The sequence below is a fragment of the Giraffa tippelskirchi genome, chromosome 2 (assembly GCF_054371585.1).
Source record: "Giraffa tippelskirchi isolate mGirTip1 chromosome 2, T2T-mGirTip1v1.2.pri, whole genome shotgun sequence".
In the NCBI taxonomy this organism is placed as follows: domain Eukaryota; kingdom Metazoa; phylum Chordata; class Mammalia; order Artiodactyla; family Giraffidae; genus Giraffa; species Giraffa tippelskirchi.
In genome coordinates this window covers 53,794,518-53,812,963 of record NC_137276.1, presented here as the reverse complement: position 1 = coordinate 53,812,963, position 18,446 = coordinate 53,794,518, and the positions used below count along the sequence as shown (strand labels likewise).

The window sequence follows — 18,446 nt, the reverse complement described above, 5'->3', positions numbered from 1 at the left end:
AACTACAATTACTCTGAATATCCTCTTAGTCATGTAAATCATTTTATGTTACTTAATTATGGCTTTGCTGGACTGCTCTTCTCTATTCCTGTAGATGTTTGAGTAGTTTGAGTAGTCCCCCTTTTAAAAAAGATGTATTCATATATTTTTGGCTTTTTGTTGCTATGCATGGACTTTCTGTAGTTACGGTGAGGGGAGCACTCCTCTCCAGTGCAGTGCACGGGCTTGTCATTGTGGTGACTTCTCTTGCTGTGGAACACAGGCTCTAGGTGCACAGGGTCAAGAGCACTGGCTCAGTAGCACAGCTTCACAGGCTTAGTTGCTCCGCGGCATGTGAGATCTTCCTGCACCAGGGATCGAAACCATGTCCCCTGCTTTGGCAGGAGGATTCTTAACCACTGGACCACTAAGGAAGCCCTGATATTTGACTGCCTTCTTAAAAGACACCTACCTGTGTAAGGCCAGGAGCAGGAAAGTGGAGAATCCTTTTCGGATCTGAGATTCTTAGATTTCTCTCGAGGCAGAAAGAGATTCAGTGATTCAAATACCCAGACACAGAGTTTACACCTTAGTTTAACTATAACTAGGAGATAGATTCAGTTTATAGCATTTCTCTGTTTGCTGGTCTGGGGAGAAGATTTTTTGATCAGGAGCTTCATAGACAATGGAAAGAAAAGGTAGAAGAGGTGAGAAATAGCCGAAATGTGTTAAATATGTGTTTGGAGTTAGTACTAGCTTTACCCTGTTTTGTGTCTGGCTGTTTTGCCCTGAAACATGAAGCATAATTGAATATCATCTGATTAAGGCTGGGCCACCTCTAGTAACGAGAGAAGTCGCGTAATTCAGGAGAGAAGAGGTGGACTGGTAACCAATGATAAGTGCCATAAAAGCAGAAAGCTGTTTTTTGAGATAGTTTATGAAAAACCTGTGAATATTTTAATGGCTTTTTTCTGTCATAATGAAATTTTAGATAGTACACATTGACCAAATTGACTTTATCCTTTGTTTATGCAGTGAAAACAAAATTATGAGAAGAAAATTGCAAAATCTGTGTAGGATATTTTTAACATTTCCTAAAATGCTGATAGAAGTTAAAAGCTGGATTAGTCCAGTATTTTGTATAACTGCCTCTTAATTTTTCCCTTTAGTAATTATAAAAACTTCAGTGTGATATGTGTACATGGTTTTAAAAAAAATCACAGTATCCAGAAGCTTAATGAAAAAAGCAATATTTCTGTCCTTCTCCCCACCTTAGCCAGCCTTTTCTAATCTGAACAGGTTACTAAGCGTCTTTAGAATTATCATACAGAGATTTTTTTCATCGTCTTCTGGGATTGGGACTGTTATTTCTTGGATAACCTCTTTTTTCTTAGTTTGCTGTCATATTTAGCAGGAATATATCCTTAATTTACTTCCTAAGAGAGGGCAAATGGATGGTACTTTTTTTTCTAGCTGATATGTCATTGAAATCTCTTATCTACTCTCATATTTAGTTTATATTAATAGTTTGGCAGGGATGGAATACTTTGACTGGTATAGAAGTGGGTTTTTCCTTAGAAATTTGAAGTCATTACTTTTCTAGGATCCAGTTTAGCCACTGAGAAAAGTCTACTACATTCTAATCCATCTTACCTTGTGTTTTTTCTGTTTTTAATCTCTCTGGGAGATTTTTAGTCTTTTATTTCTGGCATTCTGCAGTTTCAGTGATGTCCTGGGATTTAAATTTTGTTGTACTTGTTCCTTTTCCACTTAACGTATGGGTAATTACTGAGTTTTATGAAGATTCATGTAGTGTGAAATTTCCTTAAGTCATTTCTATGATTATTTTATTTATCCTGTTTTCTCTGGGTATCTGAGCGTATCTTTCTGGAATTCTTGGTAATCCAAATTAGAACTTATGAGTTAAGTTTTCAGTCTTTTTTTCTTTCATATTTTCCTTTTCTTTGATTACGTTTTCTGGTGTATTTCCTCACCTTCATATTCCAGCTCCCTGTCTCTGTTGAATTATTTATCTTGGCAGTTGTATTTTCAGTTTCTAAGAGCTCTTTATTGTATGCCTTTCCTTTTTCATATCATTCAGTTCTTATTTTGTTAATAAATATATTAAGTAGCTTGTTTCTGTTGTGTTTTGTTAAGATTTCTCAAGTTCCCTACATTATTATCTCTTTCTAAATGGTCATTTTGTTTTTTGAGTTTTAGTTTCTCTTTCTTTTGGAATATTTCTTCAGATATATAATGAGTCTTTGTTGTTTATTAATATTTAAGATTAAAGGGTAAAAAAGTTGATTCAGGACTCTTTACACATGGGTTGGTCTTGTCAGCTAGCCAGCTTCACTTTACAGTGACACATGAATGTTAGTGGACCCTCAGTACTTAACCAAGTAGAGTGTTTTTCCTTCTCAGGTTGTTACTGTTTCTCCAGAGAAGAAACTTCTGCATTTTTTTCTTCCTGGAATAGAGGTAGAAGGCTGAGAATCTATTCTTGCCTTATGCAGACTTCCAGTTAATTCCCATATTTCTAACCCACATGAGCATGAGTGGTTTTGCTCATCCATTTTCTTCACTCTTAGTTCATTATTTTCCCTGTTTGCTTTTATCATATTATCACATTCAGCATCTGTTTTGACCTTGGAGTGAGAAATGAAAAATCTAATGTGGAGTAGTGAGAGGTACATGATGATCTCTTTGATATTTTTCTTTGGAATTACAAAATATTTGATCCTGATGATTCATACCTGTCTAGATATTTGATCCTGATGATTCATACCCTGTCTCCCTGGCGTGAGCATGAGTGTTTTATGAATTATCAGGTATGCCATACAAATGTTTTGTTTTGTTGTTTCCTCTCAGCTCCAGAATAAAACCAGTAGTGTGTCTCTCACATAATTCTCTTGTCTGTCGGTCTCTGTCTCTTTCTCTTCGTTCCTCTCTCTCTCTCTCTGTCTCTGTGTGTGGGGGGAATGGATGCATGGGTGCAGTGCCAGGTGGATGGACTATTTACAGCTGTAGCATCCTGGATGAGTGCACTAAGAGTTGAGGAGCTGCTGAATGATTGCCATGTGGTGGCAGAGAACCACAGAAAAGTCAGGGAACTCAAGCTTCTCTATCCCCAGACTTTTTTCATCATAACAGGAAAAATAAGTTCATGAAATATACATAAAAAGAGCATATACAGCTTAAGGGTACCCTTTAATGAGTAACATGACACAGTTTTATACTCACCACCCAGGTTAAGGAATGAGACATTAAGAAGTGTTCATTCTTTATTTCAGTACCTTCCCTTTCCAGAATCTAGTACTCCCCTCGTTTCTTTTTCTGTTAATTTTTGGCCCTCTCTGTTGGCTCAGATGGTAAAGCATCTGCCTGCAACGCAGGGGACCCAGGTTCTTTTCCTGGGTTGGGAAGATCCCCTGGAGAAGAGAATGGCAACCTACTCCAGTGTTCTTGGCCTGGAGAATATTATGGACAGAGGAACCTGGCGGGCTACAGTTCATACTCAGTTCACAACTGAGTGACTAACACTTTCACTGTCTGTGTCCCTATAAATATACTAGTTTTGTCTCTTAGAACTTTACATAAATGAAATTATACTGTAAGTATTTCTCTGTGAATTGCTTCTTCCATTCAGCATTTTCTTTAAGGTTCTTTCATATTTATGTTTAGTTCTGCTTCATTATGGAGAAGGCAATGGCACCCCACTCCAGTACTCTTGCCTGGAAAATCCCACGGACAGAGGAGCCTGGTAGGCTACAGTCCATGGGGTCACAAAGAGTCAGACACAACTGAGCGACTTCACTTTCACTTTTCACTTTCATGCATTGGAGAAGGAAATGGCAATCCACTCCAGAGTTCTTGCCTGGAGAATCCCAGGGACGGCAGAGCCTGGTGGGCTGACGTCTGTGGGGTCGCACAGAGTTGAACACGACTGAAGCGACTTAGCAGCAGCAGCAGCAGCTGCTTCATTAATTTTCGTTTTTGTAGTGTCCAATTCTGAATAGTTTCTTTCTCCATTTTACTATTGATGTCCATTTTGGTTCTTTACAGGGTTTGTTTTTTTTTTTTTTTTGCTATGACAAATAATATTGATATGATGTATTCTTGGTATACATGTGTGAAAATTCTACTTAAATAACTAACTATTTCTGTGTCATGGGGCATAGAAATATTCCAGAAATAAGAAGCTATTTCCCAAAATTGTTCAATCTGTTTCACTCTCTTCAAGTAGTAAATGCTTTTTTGCATTGTTCTGCATCTGAACAACACTTGGTATTATCAGACTTCTTAATTTTTGTAATGTGATGGGACTCTAGTGGTATTTAATTGTGGCTTTATTCTGCATTTCAAAATCAGGAAATTTTGCAACATTGACATATTACTACCATTTAATCCTCAGAGCCTGTTCAGATTTTGCCCTTTGTCCTGGTGTAGTATTTTTTATAGCAGAAAGATCTGGTTTACCATCACACGTTGCTTTTAAAAGTTGTCACGTTTTTGTAGATTTCTTCAAACTAGTATTTCCTCAGTTTTCTTTTCACTTTGTTGACCATAATATATTTACTCTTTTAACCAATTCTCCTGACTATAATCAGCTTCTCACCGCCTCTCCTGTACACTTGACCTTCTCACCCCTCTAAGATTCTGAATCTCCATGCCTGGCTACTCTCCCGTGTACACCTTCCTCACCCTACTTGGGCTCTGACTCCTTGTCAGCCTCATGGATTCTGATACTCCACACCAGTCTCCTCTTCCTATGGATGCCTCTTCACTCTGCTTGGGCTTGACACTACAGATGTCAGTTGATGCCTGCACATGGGTACCTTCTTAACCCTACTTTGGTTTGACACCTGACACCGGGCCTTTTCCTTCAGAGAGGCCCTCTGCATGCTGCTTGAGCTCTGGTAGCTCTCTAAAGGCCCTCCTGTGGGTGTGTGCCCACTCCACGCCACTCTGCTTAGACTTAGAGCCCACACCAGGCTGCACATATATCCTCCTCATTCTGTTCAGATTTGACTCTGGTATCCAATTGTTCTCCCATCCCCTCTGTGTATGCCCTTTTCAGTTTTTTAAGCTCTGATATGCCTTGGTAAGCTGGCCACCAGCAGGGACCTGTTTTTCAACCTCCTTAGATTCTGAAACCCTTTGCTGGACTGTCCTTTTTGGTTGGAGACTTATTTATTTGTTTATTTTTGCCTTATTCAGGAAGATAAAGGAAAGTGAGGAGGAAAAAGAAGCAAATTTTTAAAAAATGATTGACTTTATCAAGGTAGAATTTGCGTTCAGATGAAGTGTGCCTATTTTCAGTATGTAATTTGAGTTTTGATGAATATATACAGCTGTGTAACCGCTACTACAACAATCAAAATATAGGACATTTCTGTTGCTGCTAAAATTCTCTCATGTCCCTTTGTAGTCAATCTTCTCTCAAACCTGGCCCAGGCAGCCATTGCTCTGCTTTCTGTTACTAAGGTTTTGTCCTTTCTAGAATTTCATCTGAAAGTTTTGTCTTCCTCTGAACTATACAGTGTGTTCTTTTTTGTTGCTGGATTTTTTCACTCACCGTAATGATTTTGATACTCATCTGTGTTTTGTGAGTTTCAGTATATTACTTTTTATTGTTGGATAACATTCCATTATGTGTGTGTGTGTGTGTGTGTGTATGTATACCACAGTTTTATTTTCATCCATTTACTTGTTGATAGACATTTAAATTGTTTTTAGTTGTGGGTTAATTGAGATAATGTTAAATTTCTAGAATAATGATGAAAGTTAATAATAATAGATGTATTCAAAAATTAGAATTTGAATTCAGGACATTTTTTCCACTTGTCTGTTGTGTGATCTTGGATAAGTTAAATTATTTAAACTTCCTATGCCTAGATTTCCTCATAAAAGAAGTAGAAATTCTAGTAGCTCCTGTTTCAGGACTGTTGTAAAGAAAACATGAGGAAATTTAGATCAAGTGCTAAGCATAGTGTCTGATGCATAGAAAGCAGTTAATAATGTTAATTCTTATATTACTGACAGTAGCAACATCAATAATGATAAAAATGTGAAGGTCGAGGATTTTTAATTACTTGCATTGCTTATAATTTTATGTAGCTGCCTAAAAAGCTAATTCTGTTTACTTTAGAATCCATTGGCTGTTCAATATACATCATTCAATGTACTTTATTAAGCACTTGTTGAGTTTCAAGGATTGTGCTGGTAATGAAGATAAAAAGAAGGAAAATGTAATTCTTGTCCTGTGTCTACTGCATTGTTCTTAAAACTATGTGTTACAGCTGGTTAGTAGATTTTGAAATAAATTTTGTCCATCGTAAGTATTTTTCTTAATAAAGTAGAATAGTGTAGAAACTATGCTGTGCTTAGTTGCTCAGTCGTGTCCAAATCTTTGCGACCCCATAGGCTCCTCTGTCCATGGGAATTCTCTAGGTAAGAATACTGGAGTAGGTTGCCATGCCCTCCTCCAGGGGATCTTCCTAACCCAGGGATCGAACCCATGTCTCCCACATCGTAGGCATATTCTTTATAGTCTGAGCCACCAGAGAAGCCCAAGAATCCTGGAGTAGGTAACCTATCCCTTCCCCAGGGGATCATCCCAACCCTTGAATTGAGCCGGAATCTCTTGCTTTGCAGGCAGATTCTTTCCCAGGTGAGCTACTAGGGAAGCCAGTAAACTCAGATGGTTTGAAGAGTTAAATTTTTTTTTAAATGTAGAAAAATTAGAAGACATCTACAACTAGTATTTTTAAATGACAAACCTATAGAAAAAGATGTCTATATGTACAAGTTAAACACTCAGGTTTAATAAAAAAGTTTAAACTGATGAAATTTATAAATAAGATTTGCTTAGAATATTACAGATTTTAGCCATATATAACAATGTTCTAGTCAATTTGGATGTCAGTAAAATTTTTCTGTTTTGAAAATGTCTTTGCCCCAAGCATCGTGAGGACCAACTCATTTCTTAAACTCTTATTGAAAATCAGACTTTATGATTATATTTTTATGATCTTTCCAAATATAGTTTGAATCATTAGATTTTAAATACCATAGGTGAATTACAGTATTACTTAAAAATTGATGTTAGCGCACATTCTACAGTTTGTGTGATGTGATAATGATGTTCATTCATTTAGTTCTGCTTTTTAAAAAAGTGACTTATGAAAAGAAAATGAAAAAAATCTCTCCTCTTCCTCCACTCCCTTTCCTAGGATGCCTCTTGTGATTGTGTTGTAGCATATCAGAAACACAAGGGAGCTTTGTTGACATCACTAATGCTGCTTGTCAGCAGAGATTGGTCAGTGCTGCCAGGCTTTTGGTTAGTTCATTTCAAGTGTCCATGTCCATTGCAGCTGCTTTGGAACTGATAGGAAGATCCCAGTTTTTGCAAACTAATGGAAGACCCACCTGGGTAAGATGGAATTTGTTATAGGGTTTCCTACATGTTAATAAATGTGAAGAGTTTAAATATTAGAACAAAAGTTTACCTTTATGCTTTGTTGAAAAAGAAAAATGGAAGATGGTGGAAGTCTTCCTCCTAGAACAGAGAAAGGTTTACCTGTCTTTTTGAAACTTTAGTAAAATGCTAATGACATAAGAGTTAATCAACTTAAGGTTAATTGCATTCAGAGCTCAAAAATCCTAACTCGGACTTCCTTGGTGGTCTAGTGGTTAAGACTTTGCCTTCCAATGCAGGGATCGTGGGTTCCATTCTTGGTTAGGGAACTAAGATCGCACATGCCTCATGGCCAAAAACCCAAAATATAAAGTGCAAGCAATATTGTAACAAAGTCAATAAAGACATAAAAAAAATCCTAACTAGAACCCACAGAAGCTGCTAAAACACTTCACTTAGTAAAGGAGCCAGAATACTTGGATAATCAGTTAACTATGAATTGTTCACTTTTGTACAGGGGTGTGTTATAGTTTTTATGTTTTTGCATCTATGCATTTATTAAATATGTTTATACAAAATGCTTAGAACAGTGCCCAACACTGGTCAATAAATGTTAGCTCCTTGGTGCTAGTGGTAAAGAACCTGCTTGCCGATTCAGGAGACATAAGAGACACAGGTTTGATCCCTGGGTCAGGAAGATCCCCTGGAGGAGGAAATGGCAGCCCAATCCAGTATTCTTGCCTGAAATCCTATCAACAGGGGAGCCTGGTAGGTTATAGTCCATGGGTTCATGAAGAGTCAGACATGACTGAAGTGACTGAGCACGGCACTAGTATGTGTAGTATGAAGCATGAACATTGCATGCATGGTTGTTATTCAGTGGTTTTTAAAAAGAGAATGTTTTCTGTACATTTTATGATTCCCCACCACCACCCTGAAAACTTAAAAAGACTTGTCTCAAAATGTTTCCTAATTTTGGCCTGAATACTTTTCATCTAAGTCAAGGTTTTATAGAGAGTACTACTATTATTTAGTGTCAAAGTTATTTGGAGGGTGTGTGGTTTTATTATAGATAGAATTGGAGATTATATTCATGATCTTTAAACTCTTGAGCTTTGATGGAAATAATAGCCTTTTCCTTCTTTGATCTCTTGAATCTATACTATTAGCCTGTTAAAAATTGGAAGGCTCTGAGACATACCTTTGAGACATGTGGTTGGTCAGTTGCTCAGTTGTGTCCAACTCTTAGCGATATACCAATAACTTAAACATTAATGAATCCCGGTTGTCTTGGGCTGTGCTATAAATTTATTTTATTTAAAAGAATTTTTTTAATTTTCAAAAATGCAGGTTTGGTATACAAGACTTCTTTTCTAATTAATTTCTAATCTGGTGGCTCAGCAGTAAAAAAAAACCCCTGCAGTGCAGGAGCTAATGGGATCAATCCCTGGGCTGGGAATATCCCTTGGAGAAGGAAATGGCAACTCACTGTAGTATTCTTCCCTGGGAAATCCCATAGACAGAGGAGCTTGGCGGGCTACAGTCTATGGGGTTGCAAAGAGTCAGACACGACTTAGCAACTAAACAACAACAAATCTTAGAACATTAATAGTAAAGAATAAAGTCTATAGGATATAAATTCTTTGGAATGTATTGATATTTCCTTTGTGTCCTAAAGGAAAACTTTTGAAACTTTTGAAAACTTTTCCTTTGGCCATCTAGTAAATATATTTTAGCCCTTTTAGATAAGAGGCAAAATTGATGTTATATTTGTTGTTCAGTCACTCAGTCATGTCTGACTCTTTCCGACCCTTTGGACTGCAGCTTGCCAAGCTTCCCTATCCTCCACTATCTCTGGCTTCTGTCACCCCCTACTTTTCATGCCCTTAATCTTTCCCAGCATCAGGGTCTTACTCACTGACTCAGCTGTTTGTATCAAGCAGCCAAAGTATTGGAGCTTCAGCTTCAACACCATTCAGTGAATATTCAGGGTTGATTTTCTTTAAGATTGACTGGTTTGATGATCTTGCAGTCCAAGGGACCCTCAAGAGTCTTCTCTTTCGAATACCACAGTTGGAAAGCATCAATTCTTTGGCAGTCAACCTTCTTTATGGTTCAACTCTCACATCCTTACATGACTACTGGAGAAATCATAGCTTTGACTATATGGACCTTTGTTGATAAAGTGATGCCTCTGCTTCTTAATACACTGTCTCGGCTTGTCACAGTTTTTCTTCCAAGGAGCAAGCATCTTCTAATTTCATGGCTGCAGTCACCATCTGTAGTGATGTTAGAGCTCAAGAAAATAAAATTTGTTACTGTTTCCATTTTCTTCCCCATCTATTTGCCATGAAGTGATGGGACCGGATGCCATGATCTTAGTTTTTGAAATGTTGAGTTTTAAGCCAGCTTTTTCACTCTCCTCTTTCAACCTTCATCAAGAGGCTCTTTAGTTCCTGTTCACTTTGTGCTGTAAGGGTGGTGTCATCTGCATATCTGAGGTTATTGATATTTCTCCCGGCAGTCTTGATTCCAGCTTGTGATTCATCCAGCCCAATGTTTCACTTAATATACTTTGCATATAAGTTAAATAAGCAGAGCATCACTCTACAGCTTTGATGTACTCCTTTCCCATTTTGAACCAGTCCATTGTTCCATGTCCAGTTCTAACTGTTGCTTCTTGATCTGCATACAGATTTCTCAGCAAGCAAGTAAAGTGGTCTGCTGGTCCCATCTCTTTAAGAATTTTCCACAGTTTATTGTGATACACACAGTCAAAGGCTTGAGCGTAGTCAATGAAGCAGAAGTAGATTTTTTTTCTGGAATTCTCTTGCTTTTTCTATTATCCAGCAGATGTTGGCAATTTGATCTCTGGTTCCTCTGCCTTTTCTAAATCCAGCTTGTATATCTGGAAGTTCTAGGTTTATGTATTGTTGAAGCCTACCATGAAGAACTTTGAACATTATCTGCTAGTGTGTGAAGTGAGCCTGTGAGTTGTATGGTAGTTTGAAGAATCTTTGGCATTGCCCTTCTTAGTAGTATTACACTGTATACATATGTCATAGTCTGTTTATCTGTTTAGCAGTTGAAGGATATTTGTGTCTTTTTCCAGTTTTTGGCAATTGTGAATAAAGCCACTCTAAACATTCGTGCACAGATTTTCATGTGAGGATGTTTTAATTTCTCACTTGGGCACGGGAATGCTAGGTGATAAGTATATATCTAACTTCTTACGAAATCACCAAGCTGTTTTCCAAAGTGGTTATTTGATTTTGTATTCCTACCATGATTAATGTGAGTTCCAAATGTTCTGCATCTGGTTCACACTTGATATTGTCAATATTTTTCAAAAGCCCTTCCCTTAGATATGCATTGGTATCTCACTCTGGTTTTAATTTGCATTTGCCTAATGACTAATGAGATTTAGCATCTTTTCTTATGCTTATTTTCCAGTTGTGTATCTTCTTTTGTGAAGTGTCTTATTTTTTTGCTAACAAAATTTTTGTTTGTTTTATTTTTGATTATTGATAGTTCTTTATATATATGTTTTTTGTCAGTTATGTAAGTGATGAGACAAATGGATATTAAAAAAATTGAATGTAATTTTTGGGCAAGTATTTAAAATTTGAGTTAATGAAGTCAGTTAAAAACCCTAGATTTTCACATTATCATTATTTTTGTTGTTGCTCTTGTTAAAAGTAGTCACTTTATAAATGCCTTTTGGCTGTTTTGGTGATGGTTTGCAGTTGTCAAAAAACCTGCTTTGGCTTTATTGATTTCTTTTTTTTCCCTGCATGTTTTAAATTGACTTCACTGATTTCTGTTTCTTGATTTTCAATTTCATTAACTTCCATACTCTATTATTTTCATCTTTCTGTTTGTGCTGGCTTTATTTTGCTCCAGTTGTGGATTTGACAACTTTGCTTTAATGTAAGTATCTGGTACAATAATTTTTCCTTCTATGCACTGCTTTAATTGTGTTCCACAGATTTTGATATATGGTTTTATTTTCCTTTCAACTCAAAATATTTTCTTTACCTTGGTACTTCTTTTGACCCATGGATCAAAGAAGTTTCTTGTTACTTTCTAAGTGTTTGAAGATTATTTTTCTGGTTTTGATTTTCTAGTTAACATTCCATTATGTTCAGAGAGCACATTCTGTTTTCTATTCTTTTAAATTTAACTATTCAAATATGTAGGTTCATGTCTTTCACCAGATATGAAGTGTATTTATCCATTATTTTCAAAAATTTTTGCCCCGAGCCCTACCTTCTATGACTTCAGTGATATAAATATTAGATCTCTTGTTATTGTCCTGTAGCTCCAGCACCAAGCTCTGTTTTTTACCCTTCCCCCATCTTTTTTTCTCTTTATTGTTCAGATTGGATTTCTGTTGATCTATCTTTATGTTCAATCTGTAACTCAAATGCTGATACTGTATTTAGTCCATCTAAGTACCATAGTATTTAGTGCATCTAGTATTTAATGCATCTAGTGCATTAAAAATTTTTGGTTATTGAATCTTTGCAGTTCTAACATTGTCATTTTCCACTTTATGCGTTATGTCTTTGTTGAGACTTTCTGTTCCCTATAAGAGTTCACCCTTACTTTTGGAGAATTTTTATAATAGCTCTATTAAAATCTCTTGTAGTTAATTTTTTAATTTTGTCATTTAATTTTAACTTTTTAATTTTGTCATTGATGTTAATTGTCTTTTTCTGTGTGTCTTGAGGTTTTCTTTCTTTGTACATTGAGTAGTTTTGGATTATATCTTAGATGCCTGAATGTTGTATTATGAGACTCTTAACATTGTTTAAAGTTTATGGAGAATGTTGATTTTTTTTCTTTTAAGCAGATAGATTATTTGGTTGGGATCACACAGCAAGTTCTGATTAGCCACCTTTGAGTTGTGGTTGTAATGTCAGTTGTTTCCAAAGCCTTTGCTGTGCCTGCCAGGTCTGTTTAGAGTGTACACCTTCCAGTGGCCAGCTTGGGACCTGGGTAGTGTGGTCTTAGTTTATTTCTCAAAGTCTTTGAAATGCTTCTTAGGATCAGATCTAAGCAAGTGTGATGCTAAGGAGTGGTGAACCTAGAAATTTATATACAGTTTTCTAGAGTTACTTTCTTCATGACATCCTGGTATTTTCTATTTCTATGGGCTTGCCTTTTTATTCTTCTACAGTGAAAGTTCCTGTTCTGCTGCACACTTCCCACAACTAAATCCATGTCCAAGGCAAAGCAGTGTGAGCTTGTATTGTCTCCTATTCCTTGGGGTTCCTGCTTTGCAGTGGGCAGAAAGGTATTGTAGATGTTGGAAAATAATTCAAGTTTTATAGTTCCTCTTTCCTCAAATATATACTTATATATAGGACTGGCCTTGTTTTTTTTTTTTAACTTTAAAAAATTTTTTTATTGGGGTATAACTGATTAATATTGTTGTGGTAGTTTCAGATGAACAGTGGAGGGACTCAGCCATCCATATACATGTATCCATTCTCCCCCAGACTCCTCTCCCATCCAGGCTGCCATATAACCAGAGTTCCATGTGCTATGCAGTAGTTTATCCATTGTATATATAGTTGGTTATCCATTTTAAATATAGCAGTGTGTACAGGCAACCATAAGTTCATTCTCTAAGTCTGTGAATCTCTTTCTGTTTTGTAGGTAAGTTCATTTGTATAATTTTTTTTTTTTTAGATCCCACATACAAGTGATTGTCATATGACATTTTTCCTTCTCTGTCTGACTTACATCACTCAATATGACAGTCTTTAGGTCCATCCATATTGCTGCAAATAGTGTTATTTCGTTCTTTTTAATGGCTAATATTCCACTGTATATGTGTACCACATCTTCTTTATGCATTTCTCTGTCAGTGGACATTTAGGTTGATTACATTTCTTCACTATTGTAAACAGTGCTACAGTGAACATTGGGGTACATGTACCTTTTCAGATCATGTTTTCTCCAGATATATGCCCAGGAGTGGGATTGCAGGGTCATATGGTAGATCTATTTTTAGTTTTTTAAGGAACCTCTGTACTATTCCCCAGAGAAGGCAATGGCACCCCACTCCAGTACTCTTGCCTGGAAAATCCCATGGACGGAGGAGCCTGGTATTTTGCAGTCCATGGGGTCACGAAGAGTCGGACACGACTCAGCGACTTCACTTTCACTTTCCACTTCTGTGCATTGGAGAAGGAAGTGGCAACCCACTCCAATGTTCTTGCCTGGAGAATCCCAGGGATGGCGGAGCCTAGTGAGCCGCTGTCTATGGGGTCGCACAGAGTCGGACGCGACTGAAGCGACTTAGCATCAGCAGCAGCAGTACTATTCTCTTTAGTGGCTGTACCAATTTACATTCCCACCAACAGTGTAGGAGGGTTTCCTTTTCTCCACATCCTCTCCAACATTTATTGTTAGGAGATTTTTTGATGATAGTCATTCTGGCTGGTGTCAGGTGATATATCATTGTAGTTTTGATTTGCAGTTCTCTAATAATTAGCTATGTTGAACATCTTTTCATGTGCCCCTTGGTCATCTGTATGTCTTTGGAGAAATTTCTGTTTAGTTCTTCTCCCCATTTGTCAATTGAGTTGTTTGTTTTGATATTGTTAAGCCTTGGGAGCTGTTTGTAAATTTTGGAGACTAATCCCTTGTTAGTCACATCATTTGCAAATATTTTCTCCCAATCTGTGGGTTGTCTTTTCGTTTTGTTTTTTGCTTCCTTTGCTGTGCAAAAGCTTTAGAGTTTAAGTAGGTCCCATTTGTTTGTTTTTGTTTTTATTTCCATTATTCTGGGAGTTGGCTCGAAAAGGATATTGTTACGATTTGTCAGAGTATTCTGCCTGTGTGTTCCTCTAGGAGTTTAATAGTGTCTGGTCTCATATTTAGGTCTATAATCCACTTTGAGCTTATTTTTGTGTGTGGTGTTAAAGAATGATCTAATTTCTTTATTTCTGCCTTTTTTTTTGTATGTAGCTGCCTGGTTTTTAGGACTGGCTCTGTTTTTATAGTTCAAGACAGAGATAAACTTTACTAAAATGAGTCTTGTAAATTCTGTACTTTTTTAAAAAACATTTTTAATGTGTTCTGTGAACATTTGTTATTGATTAGGATGTTGCATTCTTTCTCAGGTTTTGAATCCTTAATGTCTATGGCATCACCAATAAAAATGTAGTTTATCTCTGCTGGAAATTTGACAAATGCTAATACTTAACTGTCAGTGACTTTTACTTGTTGAGTTTTTCTAAATACTCATTCCTAGGCCCCATCATTAGAGTTTCTGATTCAATAGGTATATACTGTACCATAAATAGAGAAGAAAATGATCTGTATACTTGTGCCTTTTAGCACTTCTGTTCCAGTGTAAGAGATTTCCATGTCTGGGAGATTTCCTTCAGGACAGATAGGTGCTATGGTAGTGCTCCTTGAAAGATGTTGTTTCAGTGGGTATCACAAGGCAGCCAGGTACCATCTGAACAAATAAGGTATTGAGCTGAAGGTATACTGCGTTGGTCAGGGTCTAGGTCCCTCACCATCATCCCATGCATATGCTTTTCTAGTTCATCTTTTTTAAGGTTGTCTGTGAATCATTGGATATGCCATGTTTTATCTGATTATTCCTAAACTATTTCAGCAAGGGATAGGACTTAATGATACTTTGTCATTTTTTTAAAAATTGGGTTTAAGGACAAAAACTTTAATTTTTTCAATTTTTTAAAATTGAAGTATAGCATATATCCGGTAAAGTGCTTAAGGTGTACCAGTCTTAAGTGTAAAGCTTGTGCTTTTCACTTGTATGTACCCATGTAACTGCCATACAGAGAGAACACAAAACATTTCCAGCACCTTTATGGGTTATAATGCACTTAACTGTCAATAACCCCTTTCTCCTAAGTCAGCCACTGTTGTTCTCATTTTTAGCACCATAAATTAATCTTACCTATTCTAAAACTTGATAGAGTCATGCAGTATATATACTCATGTGTCTGCTTGTAATCAAATGTTTTCTGTGGTCAAATTAATATTATTGTTTCTGACTCCTTTGTACTCAAAACACCAGATCTGATTCAAATCATATTTAATTTGACTTTTATTTTACATTTTTCATAGGTAGAGTAATCTTAACATTTTTAAGGAATTGTCCCATATTTCTTTTCCTATTCTAAAACTTTCAGTGGCTTTCTCACCATCAACTTACATAGTGAATGTTCCAAAAAATATTCTTTCTTGAACTCTGTTGTTTCCTCTTCTATGTTTGTTTCTACCAGTGCATGGAGGTAAAAAGGAGATTTCTAAAATCTTAATTTATTACCATTCTAGCATTTGGTATGGGGTGAATTCAGGTTGAGCAGAATGTCTGCAGTTAACTGTATTACTCTTGTGTTTTCCTTTTCTTCTTTCTGACAGCATGATGGAAGTGGTTCATTGCATGATGTTCAACTCTCATTGCCATCTAGTCCGGAACCAGAAGATGGGGATCAAATATGCAAGGTATGATGACTAGGTAGTCATGCTGAATTTTAAAAAAGTTTTTTATTACTAAAATTATAAAGCAATAATAAAACTTTTAATAATAAATATATTAAAACCTGCAACTTTGTTGTCTTGAGTTTTGGTCAGATTTGCTTTTCACTTTTACTAACTTTTTAAGTTAAATTGATATCCCTGTGGTACTTTAATTTGAGTTTATCAGTTGGATAGTCATCTCTTTATTAATATTGGTACAAAATTCCTTTTTAAAAATTAATTAAACAATTAAATCATTTTTTCCCAGAATTATGAATAACAATTTAAAATATGACTACCAATAAAAATTAAAACTGTTTATAGGTACTTCTTATATATATATATATATATATATATAAAATCATAATATTGAAGAACTGTTAGCTGAAAATGACGGGTTTTTTTATGTTTAAAGATATATAGAATGCAGATGCAATTTGTACTTGCAGGTATATTTTTTTCATAGTTCTCATCTTTAGGTCTACTTTTAGTTGAAGAAAGTTCTTTTTGTGTCTTCCTGAATCACACATTTATTTCTTAAGGACATACAAGTATTCTTGTCTTTCCTAGTTCCAGGTAAAATTATCATTTCCTTTCACATTCTGTTTTCAAAATATTCTAGTCAGTGTATTCTACTTGTCTGTTCAGTTCAGTTCAGTCGCTCAGTCGTGTCCGGCTATTTGCGACCCCATGAATCGCAGCACGCCAGGCATCCCTGTCCATCACCAACTCCCAGAGTTTACCCAAACTCATATCCATCGAGTCGGTGATGCCATCCAGCTATCTCATCCTCTGTCGTCCCCTTCTCCTCCTGCCCCCAATTCTTCCCAGCATCAGGGTCTTTTCCAGTGAGTCAACTCTTCGCATGAGGTGGCCAAAGTATTGGAATTTCAACTTCAACATCAGTCCTTCCAATGAACACCCAGGGCTGATCTCCTTTAGGATGACTGGTTGGATCTCCTTGCAGTCCAAGGGACTCTCAAGAGTCTTCTCCAACACCACAGTTCAAAAGCATCAAGTCTTTGGTGCTCAGCTTTCTTTATAGTCCGACTCTCACATCCATACATGACTACTGGAAAAACTTTTTTGATGATGCAACTGATGTTGGCAATTTGATCTCTGGTTCCTCTGCCTTTTCTAAACCCAGCTTGAACATCTGGAAATTCACAGTTCATGTATTGCTGAAGCCTGGCTTGGAGAATTTTGAGCATTACTTTACTAGCGTGTGAGATGAGTGTAATTGTGCAGTAGTTTGAGCATTCTTTGGCATTGCCTTTCTTTGGGATTGGAATGAAAACTGACCTTTTCCATTCCTGTGGCCACTGCTGAGTTTTCCAAATTTGCTGGCATATTGAGTGCAGCTCTTTCATAGCATCATCTTTCAGGATTTGAAATAGCTCAACTGGAATTCCATCACCTCCACTAGCTTTGTAGTGATGTTTCCTAAGGCCCACTTGACTTCGCATTCCAGGATGTCTGGCTCTAGGTGATTGATCACACCATCGTGATTATTTCGGTCGTGAAGATCTTTTTTGTACAGTTCTTCTGTGTATTCTTGCCACCTCTTCTTAATATCTTCTGCTTCTGTTAGGTCTATACCATTTCTGTCCTTTATCGAGCCCATCTTTGCATGAAATGTTCCCTTGTCTGTATAGCCTCAAAATATTGGTGGCTTACAATAACAAAAGTTTATTTCTTTTTTTCTTTGTTTTTTACAAAGTTTATTTCTTATTATTTCTCATTATGTTGCATTTTGGTTGTAGATTAGTGAGACTTCATGTTTTTTCTTCTTTCTGGGATTCTGGATGAAGGGCATGCTTTTTGTACCTGAGGGAAAGTAGCATTGGCAGAATACATTGGTTGAATGTAACGTATGTTGCTTCCGAAACAGGTCAAATGACCAGGCTTGATATTAAGCATCAGGGAAGCACAATTTTCTCATAGGATATGGAGTGACTTTTGGGGAACAAATTTATGTATAATACACAAAATCAAAAAATATCGGATAAGTCACATCTGGTTATCCGATCTTAGCTTTTCAGCGTGTTACCTACCTGTTCTTATATAAATTTCTTCCCGTCTCCAGGTTTCCATCCTGTTGTGAGTATAATAATACATTGCAGAAGGACATCTCTTTTTGAAAAACTTAGTTGCATACTCACTTGAGAGCCATTGATTTAGATGATTTCTGGTTGTCTCTCAATTGTTTTTTGTTTGTTTGTTTATTTTGTGATTGCTACTTTAAAAGTAAAAATTGACTTTTTTCTAAATGTTTTTGTGAGAAGTTTTTTACATACAAGTAAATTCTTTTTAAAGAAAAAATTTAATTCGAACCTTTTTTGCAGAACTAGTATCTTTGTTTTTTCCTTCTTCCTTTAAAGTTTGTCTATATGTTTAATATTATAAGATAGACATATCATGTATTTATTTCTTGTCCTCCGTGCTTTTCCTTTCAGGCAGATCATTCCTAGTCTTTCTTCCTTCTTTTTGAGGTTAGATGCAGTTTCTCATTGGGCTTCCCAGGTGGTGCCAATAG

The 18,446-nt window shown here is 36.5% G+C and overlaps 1 protein-coding gene across 32 annotated transcripts in view; it reads left to right on the top strand.

Moving 5' to 3' along the window:
• Positions 1 to 18,446, top strand: part of CCSER2 (coiled-coil serine rich protein 2) — a 163,767-nt gene that overhangs the window by 93,472 nt on the left and 51,849 nt on the right. For all 32 annotated transcript variants that reach the window (XR_014075052.1, XR_014075053.1, XR_014075062.1 and 29 more), the window contains one exon: positions 15,812 to 15,895. Coding sequence is in view for 27 of the 32 variants with exons in the window: in XM_081563271.1 (XP_081419397.1) it covers positions 15,812 to 15,895 (84 nt within the window). In the remaining 5 variants the exon portion in view is untranslated. The remainder of the gene's footprint in view (positions 1 to 15,811; positions 15,896 to 18,446) is intronic.